The 12667-nt window shown below is 38.0% G+C and overlaps 1 protein-coding gene across 2 annotated transcripts in view; it reads right to left on the bottom strand.

Moving 5' to 3' along the window:
- Positions 1-2884: 2884 nt before the first annotated feature.
- Positions 2885-12667, bottom strand: part of DEPTOR (DEP domain containing MTOR interacting protein) — a 137843-nt gene continuing 128060 nt past the window's right edge. For both annotated transcript variants that reach the window (XM_066379411.1, XM_066379408.1), the window contains exon 9: positions 2885-6757. In XM_066379411.1, coding sequence (XP_066235508.1) covers positions 6629-6757 — 129 coding nt within the window. In that variant the 3' untranslated portion in view covers positions 2885-6628. The remainder of the gene's footprint in view (positions 6758-12667) is intronic.

Raw genomic sequence — 12667 nt, 5'->3', positions numbered from 1 at the left:
CTTTTGATCTCTGCGCTTATTTCTTCTTTGACCCATTCATTTTTTAGAAGTATGTTGTTTAGTTTCCACATTTTTGTGGGTTTTTCCCCCTCTTTTTTACAGTTGAATTCTAGTTTCAAGGCTTTATGATCAGAAAATATGCTTGGTACAATTTCAATTTTTCTAAATTTGCTGATATTGTCTTTGTGGCCCAACATATGGTGCAACTCCACTTTCTATCATCCCATTTGGTTTCATTTTATTTCTTAGTACTTACCCCTATTTAAAATGCACTGTTTTGTTTATATAACTTAATTATTATTTGTGTCCCCCAAGAATACATAAACATCATAAGGTTAGGGGCCTGTCTTATTTACTGCTATTTGCCAAAGACTTAGTGACAGGCAGATAATAATAGCTTAATAAGTTATTTTGGGGTTTTCTTGAATATGTTATACTGACTTCCAATAATCCTTTCCTCATTGGAATCACAAAATTATGTAGGACACAGTTTGAAGATGCCCTGGGCGTCATGAAGACATTGATGTAGTAGTAAGTTAGGATTACAAACTACTTACATTTTTTTTGTGCTTTTAGTTTTATGAGCTTTACAGCAAATTAGGACTCTCAGTGTAATTGACCGAATACATAGTTATTTGACGAAAATGAAGAAGTTTCAGAGTATCATGTGTTGAAGAAGATATTAATCAGCATGTATCACTTATTATTTTGGATGGGAGTGTACCTCGGTTCAATCAGCTTGTAAACTAGTTAGTTGTGACTTTGTAAAGTTAGTACGACTCTCTTACGTGGATACCTATGAGAAACTCCTCCACTTGTTCCTAGGAGATGGTGTAACAATGTTCATAGTAATCACTTATAGCTACAGTGGTGGGATTCAAATAATTTAACAACTGGTTTTCTACCCTAAAGACTATTTTAAGTATTAAAAAATGATATACTGAAAGCTAGTTTATTATTTCATGCATTTAATACTTAAATAAGAATAAAAGAGGTACACAAAACTAGATTATAAGAGTTTTAAAATATTAATAAAAAATATTAAATAAGACCTGACCAAAAAATAAAACTGTTATTTAAGATTGCCATATTGCTTCTTGATATATGGCGTCCTCACTTACAATTTTCTTTGCTTTTATCTGAGCATCATGGGCTGTGTGATTTATCCTTAACCATCTTTCCACTGTAGGCGTAGGATCCCATTCTTTTACAGGTAGGCCCATTAGACTAATAGTCATTGCGCTGTATATATTAGAAACAGTTGGGCAACTTCTCTTCTCTGAACATATTATGTTCATGTTTGAAAAACCCCACCTTAGAGAGAACCCTGATTACAAGTGCTATTTTAACAACCACTTCACTAAACTCAACAAAAAATTAGGTATTGATTCTACCGAACTGGTGCGAACCGGCTGAATCCCACCACTGTATGGCAACAATAACATTACTTGGAAATAACCCAAATGTTTAATGAGAAGAAAATAGATAAAAACATGTGCTTTAGAAATGCTTGAAGCCTTGAAAAAAATGGATTGATTACAACTACACACAAAAATCTAGAAGAATCTTAGTAATATAATCCTTAAAACAGGCAAGTCCAAAAAGTTCATATAAAATTTGATGTTCTTCTAAGAATGTTTATTTTTAAAAACCCTAAACAATTATTAAGAACAAAGAGAACAAGAGAATGGTAAACTCAACATCCACCATTGGGGCTACCCTAGGTAAGGGAAAGTGGAGGAAGACTGGGAAGAAGAAACAGTTGTCAGTGTTCTGGTTCTTGGGTAGTTTCTGGCATTGGACCGCCTGCTTCAGTACCACTATTTCATATTCCTCCCTCTGCGTGCAGAGAAATGCAGGAGATAGACCCAATGGTGACTCTTAGAGAATAAGCTAGATTGAGGAATTCAGTTTTGTATTCCCAGGGCCCTTGTGCAGTGTCCAGCAAGAAATAAATCCTCAGTGAGGTTTCTTGAATGAATACATATGAGACAAAATGTCAAGTTCTTCTGGTTAATATTGAGTGCAGTTTGAAGAACCACTCACCCCCAGATGCTAGCCTACCCCCAACCCATAATGAATTGTGTAACCAATTTTCTAATTAGTTGAAAGTAAAAATACTTTCATACTGAACATTCTCCCAGAGTAGTAAAAAAACCATAGAACATTTCCCATATAGACTAGTTCACAATACTCACCAATGCTAGACTAGATAGTGAAAAGTGATTTCAACTCAAACAGAGTACAGAAAAAGCTTTTTAATGCACTTTTTTTCCCCCAGGCAAAAGAGCTTCAGAAAATATCCATCATTAAGTAGTTTTACAAATGGCACTTTTGGCTACATTAGAGAATTGGAGATGAGTCCCATATGTTCCTTTCTGATAGGTTAGTAGTAGATCAGCTTTATAATGCAAGCTTTTCTTAGAATAAAAAATAGCTAATTTGGGCCCTGGCCGGTTGGCTCAGTGGTAGAGCGTTGGCATGGCGTGTAGAAGTCCCAGGTTCAATTCCCGGACAGGGCACACAGGAGAAGCGCCCATCTGCTTCTCCACCCCTCCCCCTCTCCTTCCTCTCTCTCTCTTCCCCTTCCGCAGCCGAGGCTCCATTGGAGCAAAGATGGCCCGGGCGCTGGGGATGGCTCCTTGGCCTCTGCCCCAGGCACTAGAGTGGCTCTGGTCACGGCAGAGCGACGCCCCGGAGGGGCAGAGCATAGCCCCCTGGTGGGCAGAGCGTTGCACCCTGGTGGGCGTGCCAGGTGGATCCTGGTTGGGCTCATGCGGGAGTCTGTCTGACTGTCTCTCCCTGTTTCTAGCTTCAGAAAAAAAAAAAAAAAACAACAAAAAAGCTAATTTGTTCTAAAAGAACAAAAAGTGAAACCTTAAAGTCACTGTTTTAAAAATTTAACATTTATTTCATGCTATACTATCTATTTTCACCTTATAATTTTAAGTATTATGCTACATTTTTTTTTTCATAAAAGGAGAACATAAATTTCAATCTAATTTAAAAATAAGCATATATATTAAGTACATATATTAATGCATTTGACAATACCATATGCTAACTTAGATGATAATCTTCATTTTGGTACACTGTAGATTTGTCCTTTTGGTATTGATCTGAGGAAAAACATATTATACCTGAAATTCTGCTTTAAATGAGTAAAAACCATGGTCAATGATATCAGTAGACCACAACCAATTAGCAAAACTGAAGAGTTATTCCAATCACTTATGAACAAATTGAAACAGGATTAATATGCAATAGGAGAGAATAGTTAATACCATTAGTTTAAAATAGGTTTCAAAAGTAGATTATTTTCACAGCCTATTTGAAAGGAATGACTATCTGAAAATATAAAACTATGCTTTGAACTGAAAGCAATGATTTTTAAATTATTCATTGTTACCACTCAAACACATCACCTTTAAGATGCTGTGAAGTTAAAGATGGTGTGAGGTTGAGTACATCTAATCTACTCAGACATGGGTATCTTCATGTTATCCATAATTTCTCAACTAATCTACTGATCAATTCATATAATTGTTTAACAGAGATTAATAAAAGACAATAGAATAAACCCAGAAGACAACTCTCTCTACACTAGAATTAACAAACATAGCTTTTGGATTTGCACTGATAGCACATACAATGCTAATGAAGAAACAAAAAACTGTTTTCATCTCCATCATGAAAACATAAACACATTATACAAACACCTGAATAATCAAAGTGTTTTCTCTGGGAATGAAGAAAGCCATTTCAGGGATTCTGAATGAGTGAAACCTCTATTAGGACACAAAACAAGGCTCAATAAATTTAAGAAGACTGAAATCATAATCAAGCATCTTCTCTGACCAGAAATCAATCACGAGAAAAAAACCAAAAAGCATACAAAGACAAAGAAGCTCAATAAAGTTTTGCTAAATAACGAATAGGTCAATAATAAGGTCAAGGAACAAATCAAAAGATACCTTCAAACAAATGAAAAGGAGAACACAGCAACCCAAAATCTATGGGACACAGTGAAAGCAGTCTTAAGAGCATTTCAGGCCTACCGCAAGAAACAAGAAAAATCTCAATGAACAATCAATGAGTGAAACCTCACACACAATAAACTGCTACACACAGATCACACATCCACTGAAATAAAAGTTCTTAGAAATAGTGCTTACTGTTAATTTAGAAAAATTCTTGGTGTTACATTTAGGGATAGAGTTTTAAACATTAAAGCAGTTTGGCTGTCTGCCTTCCTTCCTTCCTTCCTTTTTTGCCTTCCTTCCTTTCTTCCTTCCATTTTTGCCTTCCTTCCTTCCTTCCTTCCTTTTTGCCTTCCTTCCTTTCTTCCTTTCTTCCTTCCTTTCCTTCCTTCCTTCCTTCCTTCCTTCCTTCCTTCCTTCCTTCCTTCCTTCCTTCCTTCCTTCCTTCCTTCCTTTTTTGCCTTCCTTCCTTCACCTTGGTATTCATATGCTCAAAGACATTGATAACACTCTAAATCAAATAAACTTCATAGGCAGGAGGTTGTATGCACTAAGTAAGCCAGACACTTACTTCTCTGATGCTTGGACTGGCTAGAGGGAAGTGGTATCATGCCAGGGCCCGAGATGACAGCAGCAGGACGTGAGGTAAAGGTCCAAGGAGCAGGCAAGAAGAACATGCCATTCCCTAAAAGGTGGTCCTTCTCTTATCAGTTAATGATTACCTGGGGCAGATGTTCTAAAACTTTTTTAAAGCTGCATGGTGAAGCCTCCCACTTATACTAGTGTGTGGCCTTGGGCCTCCGACTAACCTCTTTATGAGTCAGTTTCCTCAGTTGTAAAATGGGGACAATGAGAATAACAACATTGACCTCACAGACCAGTAAGAATAAGCAATGCCTAATTTTAGCACAGCGCCTGGTTCAGAGCAAGTCTTTAACAGAAGGTCCCTAAAGGGGCAAGGCTGGAGAGGGGCTCTGGGAACATGGGCTTTCACATTAAATTAGCCCGTGTTTGAATCCAAGATAGTATCACTTAATAGTGTTTGCAGCTGGGTTAACTCAGAGACCATTTTTAAAAGTTGCTCAGGCTTCGTTTCCACAACCAAACAGTGAAGATGATAATACTTACCTTGCAGGGTTGTGATGAGGCCGAAGAGAGATTATGTTTGATAAGAGCTGTACAGCACAGAGACTGGCGTACAGTATAAACGCACACACGATAATACACACAAGAGGCGATAATATTTCTCACATGTAGATCGACAGTACTAATATCAGACATTCCATCTGACTTCAAAATCCTATTCTCTGACGAACGCTACTAGATCAGAAAGGTTGGATTGCAGAAACATAGATATGTAACATCACTAACATGGTATGTTGATTCCACCAGTACCAATACATTATGATAACCTATCACAAAAAAATGGCTGAGGTACATCACTTATATTTCATTTTTTTTTAATACATAGTGAGAAAGTGACCTCGGCTATCAGAATGCATTATATAAAAATTAAGAAGAATTCAGCATTCCCTGACTCTCTAATTTGGCATTTTAAGGTATTTCATCTATACACCAAGCCCCAATCTCCATTCTTTTCTAGACCAAAAAAAGGAACGTGCATATATACACAAGTGAGCTGAAAAGTTACACTTTCGGTGAAAAATAATTCTGCCAAATATGCAGCATGTCATGTCCTTAGAATATATTAAACCAGAAAGCAAGTAAAAATCCAGGCCAATAAGGCAATTTCGTTTCAAGTGTTATCACATGCGGGCCAAGTCCTAGCGACACTTCACTTATAAAGGGGCAACCTCAAAGTGAACTCTTGCCAGAGGCTTGATTCTGAATTATATGTATATATGCAAACATCTGTGTTTTGACATTCAACACACTCAGCGTTAATTCTAGAAAGCTGTCCATCGCTGATAGAACAACGTGATTTAGAAACAAGAACAAACCATTTTAAGTTGTATCTTCCTATCTACCCACCCAAGTCATCACTAAGTTTTTGTTTCTTAACTAATGCCATAGTTGAAAACATCTGTTAAAAGTTGATACTAAAGGCAGGAATTAAGAAAAAGCCATCTTTTGATGGCTTTTCAGCACTAGACTGCTTTAGAACCCACTTCAAAACGCTAATTAACAGGTACTATTCCTTTGACTGTTGCTTTCATTTGAAGCTCAGTGAAATCAAGGTTCTCCAATAAACAGTTCTGTGCTCATTTAGAACACAATTTAAAGTCTATAAAAGCTACTCTATTGACTTCCTGCAAAGGGGATTGTAGCATGTTGCTATTTTCGCTAGAGGAGCAACTTTCTGCAAAGTAAGATAAAAAACAAACAAAAAACAGTGGATGAGAACTACCAACAGAAATCAAGGGACGCGATCTACCCAATAAGAAAATCCTGCATCTCAAATATTTTCTACACTGACAGAAGTTGTGGTTGTTTTTAAGATGTATGACCCAGTTCTTCCACATTCAAACAGTGTAGGAAACTCAAATTAAGACATGTATGTACGAGAGAAGATTTGTGTGTCCAAAGCCATCCGTCCACGTGCATGGAAATCTTGTCACTGCACTGCTTTGCGTTGGTTTGGCTTTCCTTATCCGCAGGTCACTGGAAGAGCCGAAAAGGCCACCCGCTCAGCACTCTAATTCCTCCATGACTTCCATGACAATGGTCCGTGGGCCCGTCAGAATCAGGTTGCTCACTGTCCGGTAGTCTACGTGCAGCACGTTGAGCCCATTGACAGAGACGACAAACTGACAGACCTAAGGGCAAGACAGAGGAAAAGCACCTATTATAGCTCCGGGCTCTTCACACACCTCTAATAAAGACACTGTGTAGTTCTCATAGGTCATGTCCTTCTTAAAATACCCAACCCTACACAGCTGACAGCTGCGCCTTTTCCGGAAGGCAATCTAGTGGAAAAAGCATTTGTTGTCGCGTTTTACCAAGTTGGGTTTAGATCCTAACTCAGCAACTTACTAGCTGAAGTATGTGCATTTCTGAACTTTATTTTCCTAAACTCTAAAATAGGTATGGTTCATAATATAGTAATGATATCACCTATAAGATTGTTGTAAGAATTAAATGAGGCCAAGCATGTAAAGTTTCTACTACAGTTCTCTGAACCTATGGGGTAGTCAATACATTATTGCAGTCAGAGTATTTGTGGGTTGTTATTCATTTGGACCCAATGTATAGGGAGACCCTACAGCCTGGTGTTCCCAGGACAGTGCTCTTTCATACCTATTGTTTTTGCATACTTATTAGTAGTGTCTCCTTTGACTTGCTAAGGTATTCCAGTTGAGGTAATAGATTCCACACACTTCCTATGGTTCTGAAAATGGATGAGGCTTTTCTGACTGACTAATCTCCCATAGCATAATATTCTCAAGGTCCATCCATGTTGTTGCAAATGGCAGTATTTCATCCTTTCTTGTGGCTGAGTAGTATTCCATCATATACATGTACCACATCTTCTTTATCTAACCCTCTATGAAGGGACACTTTGGTTGTTTCCATGTCTTGGACACTATGAATAAAGCTACAATGAACACAGGGGTGCATATAGCTTTGTAAATAAATGTTTTTGAGTTTTTCTGGTAGATACCCGGAAGAACAATTGCTCTATTCTTAATATTTTTAGGAACCACCATATTGTTTTCCATACCAGCTGTACCAGTTTACATTCCCACCAGCAGTGAATGAGGGTTCCTTTTTCTCCACAGCCTCTTCAACACTTGTTATTACCTGTCTTGTTGATAATAGCCATTCTAACAGGTGTGAGGTGGGACCTCATTGTAGATATGATGTGCATTCCCCTAATAGCTAGTAAAGTTAAGCATCTTTTCCTGTATCTTGGCCATTTGTATGTCTCCTTGGGAGAAGTGTCTGTTCAGGTCCTCTCCCCATTTTTTTATTGGATTATTTGTTTGGTGTTAAGTTGCATGTATTCTTTATATATTTTGAATATTAACCCTTTTTTGGAACTGTGTGCAAATATATCCCATTTGATTGATTCTTTTTGTTTTATTGGAAGGTTTTTTTTGTTTTGTTTTTTGCTGTGCAGAAAGCTTTTATTTTACCTTACTTCCCTTGCCTTTAAGGTCAAATTCATAAAATTCTAAAAAATTGATTTTAGAGAGAGGGAGGGAGGGAGGGAGAGAGAGAGAGAGAGAGAGAGAGAGAGAGGGGAGAGAGATGAGAAACATCAACTTGTAGTTGACTCACTTTAGTTGTTCATTGATTGCTTCTTATATGTGCCTTGATGGGGTAGGGGGAAAGCAGGGAGCCTCAAGCCAAGCCAGTGACCCTTTGCTCAAGCCAGCAACCTTGGGCTTCGAGCCAGTGACTTTTGGGCTCAGATCAGTGACCTTGGGATCATGTCGATGATCCTGCGCTCAAGCCAATGACCCTGTGTTCAAGATGGCAAGCCTGCACTCAAGCTAATGAGCCCGTGCTCAAGTTGGCAACCTCGAGGTTTCGAACCAGGGACCTCAGCGTCCTGGGCTGAAGCTCTACCTACAGTGCCACCACTGGTCAGGCTCATAAAATTCTTTAAGGCCGTACATTTAATACCTGTTTTCTTCTATGTAATTTATTGTTTCAGATATTTTATTTAGGTCTTTGGTCCATTTTGAATTAATTTTAGTACAGGGGACAAACTGTAGTCTAGATTCATTCTTTTGCTTGTGGCTCTCCAATTTTCCAGCACCATTTATTGAAGAGGCTTTCTCTGCTCCCTGGATGTTTTTGGCTCTTTTGCAAAAATTATTTGCCCAAATACATATGATTTTATTTCTGGGCTCTCAGTTTTGTTCCATTGCTCTGTGTGTCTGTTTTCCTGCCAATACCATGCTGTTTTGATTATTGTATCTCTGTAGTATAGTTTGAAGACAGTTCATGTGATACTTCTAACTTTGTTCTTTTTTCTCATGATTGTTTTGGTTATCCAAGGTCTTTTTTGATTTTATACAAAACTGATAATTATTTTGTTTGATTTTTTTAAAAAATGACCCTGGAATTTTGTTGGGGAATGCACTAAAACTGTAAATTACTTTAGGTAATATGGCCATTTTAACTATGCTGATTCTTTCAATCCATGCCAACATGGAATATCTTTCCATTTCATTGTATCTTTTTCAATCTCTTTTAAAGTTTATTTATTTATTTATTTATTTATTTATTTATTTATTTATTTATTTATTTATTACAGAGACAGAGAGTGAGTCAGAGAGAGAGATAGACAGGGACAGATAGACAGGAACGGAGAGAAATGAGAAGCATCAATCATTAATTTTTCATTGCAACACCTTACTTGTTCATTGATTGCTTTCTCATATGTGCCTTGACTGTGGGCCTCCAGCAAACTGAGTAACCCCTTGCTGGAACCAGCGACCTTGGGTTCAAGCTGGTGGGCTTTTGCTCAAACCAGATGAGCCCGAGCTCAAGCGGGCAATCTCGGGGTCTTGAACCTGGGTCTTCCACATCCCAGTCCAACGCTCTATCCACTGCGCCATCGCCTGGTCAGGCTCTTTTTCAATCTCTTTTAATAATCCTTTGTAGCTTTCAGTATATGGGTCCTTCACATCCTTTTTAAAGTTTATTCTTAGGCATTTTATTCTTTTTGTTACAATTACAAAAGGACATTTTTTCATTTTTTTTCCCTAAAAGTTCACTGTTAGCACAGGAAAGCAGTGGATTTTTATACATTGATTTTATATCTTACAACTTTTTTTATACATTGATTTTATATCCTGCAACTTTACTGTATTTGTTTTTGTTTCTAATAGTTATTTTTGGTGGCGTTGTTAGGGTTTTTTATATAAAGAATCACATCATTGAGAAAAGTGACACTTTACTTCTTCATTCCCAATTTAAATGCCTTTTTATTTTTTTCTCCTGGAAGGCAAGGACTTCCAGAACTATGTTGAATAAAAGTGGTGAGAGTAACCATCCTTGTTTTGTGCCTGATTTCTTTTTATTTGCTCCGCTACTTAGATCCCCAGATCTCTGGGTCTAGTCCGCTATCAAGCTTGGTTCTTAGAAAGCCTTTGATTCTCTTACATTCTTGATATCTATCCAATCAATTTCTCCCTTTATAAGAGTGGGATTTTTGGGGGTATTTTTGTTTTTGGGTTTTTTGTTTTTTTTTTGTCACTGGCAATTTGTGATCTCCAATACAAATCTTATAAACAAAATCTCAGAGAAGTTATTTGCTCATGGTCATGCAACTAAATGTCACATCTGGAACCTGGACTCCATATTACTTCACAACCCTACATAAATACAAATTCATAAAGATATACATATGTAAGTGTGGGGAATGCAAAGAATAGTAGAAAACAAATGTTTTTTTCTGTGTGCTTTACCTGTTAATTAAATAGTCTAGGTCCCCTCAAATACAGGGGTGGGCAAAAGCGGGTTTCCAGTTGTTGGTATAGAATAAGGCATGCGGGTTAGGATGATTAAAATAGCTTCATTAACACAACAAAATGTCACAGTAAACCTACATTTGCCCACTCTGTATCCTGTGATGCTGATGTCTACGCTCTTCCAACTTCATAAGAAGGTTTTTTACTCAGTTAAGTTTGGGTTGCTTTTTGTGTCACTTAAAATCCTCAGTAATAGGCAACCTTACACATTTATTTCAAGTTGTTTCCTTGAATGAGACCATAAAAAAAAGTCATTTTATGTGCTTATTTTCAAGGTAGTATTTTTAGAGTCAGGCTGGTAGAAATGACGTCATCTCTCCCTAAGAGCTCCCAGCAACTGCAGTGCTTCCAGCAGTCCAATGTCCTGTTACTAAAGATGTGCAAAACCATTGAGATGTACCAGTAGAACTCTGTAACACATTCAGTTAGAATGGACTTCCAATTAGCAGCTGCAGTACACTATGTTCTGCAAATAAACACACATTATGAGTAACCACAGGAAACGCACCATCTGGGGAAAACTTATTTTCCTTCTAGATTAAAAAGTAAATACATGCAAACAAACAGTACATGTGATGACGTCTGAACACACCTGCCTTAGGTACAGATGACCTCCTACCTGGGCTCAGAGACTTATTACCACCCGTAGATGGTAATAAGAATTCGAGTGTGGTTAACATTTTTTTTTTCCTGTTTTATCTGGTCTGTTTTTCAAAGGTCTGATTGCAATTCTCTCTTTTCCCCAGTTCATAGACAAGAGATTGATTGTGAACTCATGTAGCCTCTCTAAACTCAATCTACCAAAAAACCACGGCGTCTTAACTCCATAAAGAAGGGTTATGGAACACATTATTCTAAAAGCCACTGTCGGTCTGGAAAGAGTTAACAGGAAGAAGGAGGCAGGACTCAGCACATTTCAGGGTGTGATCAGTTGGGATAAATACCTAGGCTGAACTCCATCCAGTCTTCCTCCTGATAAGAAGCCAAACCAACCAAATAATCTTCCCCTCATTCCTCTCCCTGCGCCAGTCCTGGCAGATGTCTGACAACCCTCCGGACAGACTGAGTGCCCGTGCGATTGTGCAACTGTACCTTAAGTTCTGCATGGCTGGAGAGAGATCACAATTGTTCAATTGTTTCATCCAAAGTGGGAGTGAGGCTGGGGGGAAACACTACACCTATGATTACATAAGTGTCTTCTCAGTGCCACGGAAATCTGTATTCAGCAAAACACTTCTCTGAAATGGCTGCATTCATACAAATCTACTCTGGGCTCTCTCTCTCTCTCTCTCTCTCTCTCTCTCTCTCTCTCTTTCATTTTGAAGGAAAAAGAACAATTGGAGGTGAAGGTTGCTTCAGACTTTCTCTAAAAAATAAAACATTTAACAAGATGGAGACCAACAGAAAGAAAGTTTCAGAGATAGAAAGAGTCATAAAAAGAAGAAAGACACAGACACAGGAAATACTTGGGCAGAGTCGAGTCCTGGTGAGTCAAGTATGGAAGCCGATCTAGTCAAATGCCACAGAAAGCAGAACCAAGCTGTTAAGTGCAAGCTAATGCTTAAAATCTAATACGACACTCGGGTGTACTCTAGAGGTCATCCTCTCAAGCTCCTACCCAAAGCAGAACTCTTTCCTGTGAATCCATGCCAGGCATCCAAGCTATCTTATTTGAATGCTACTTATGATAGGAAATACACCCATTAATAAATAAGGTTTTTGCAGGGTTGCATGTCAGAAGTTCCAGTTAACACTATTTAAGCCATTTTCACTGTTCAATTGCTCAAGTGAAAAGCGTACCCAAATATATGTAAAACAATGGCCCCTCCATTGGAGTGAAAACACGGGTCACCTGTAGGGGCTGACAGAATATGGGGATTCTCAGATCTCACCGGAGACCTCCCGAACCAGACTCTTCAAGGTAGGTCCCAAGAGTCTGCATTTTCAATGAATAAACAGGGTGGGGCAAAAGTAGGTTTACAAGTTGTGTGTTTGGAAAATAATACAATAACTCATAAATAATAATGCAAGAATAAACTGTTTCATATACTCATAACTGTAAAGTTACTTTTGCCCCACCTTGTATATTAGGTGATTCTAGTAAAGCACTATGTTGAGGAACTGTGCTATAAAGTATACACTAGCATTTTATTCTTTAAAAATAATTTTTTTTTAATTTATTGATTTTAGCCCGAGGGGTGGGGGGGGGAGAGGGAGAGAAAGAGACAGAGAGAGAGAGAG

The sequence above is a fragment of the Saccopteryx leptura genome, chromosome 3, assembly GCF_036850995.1.
Source record: "Saccopteryx leptura isolate mSacLep1 chromosome 3, mSacLep1_pri_phased_curated, whole genome shotgun sequence".
NCBI lineage: Eukaryota > Metazoa > Chordata > Mammalia > Chiroptera > Emballonuridae > Saccopteryx > Saccopteryx leptura.
This window is presented reverse-complemented; position numbering and strand designations above follow the sequence as displayed.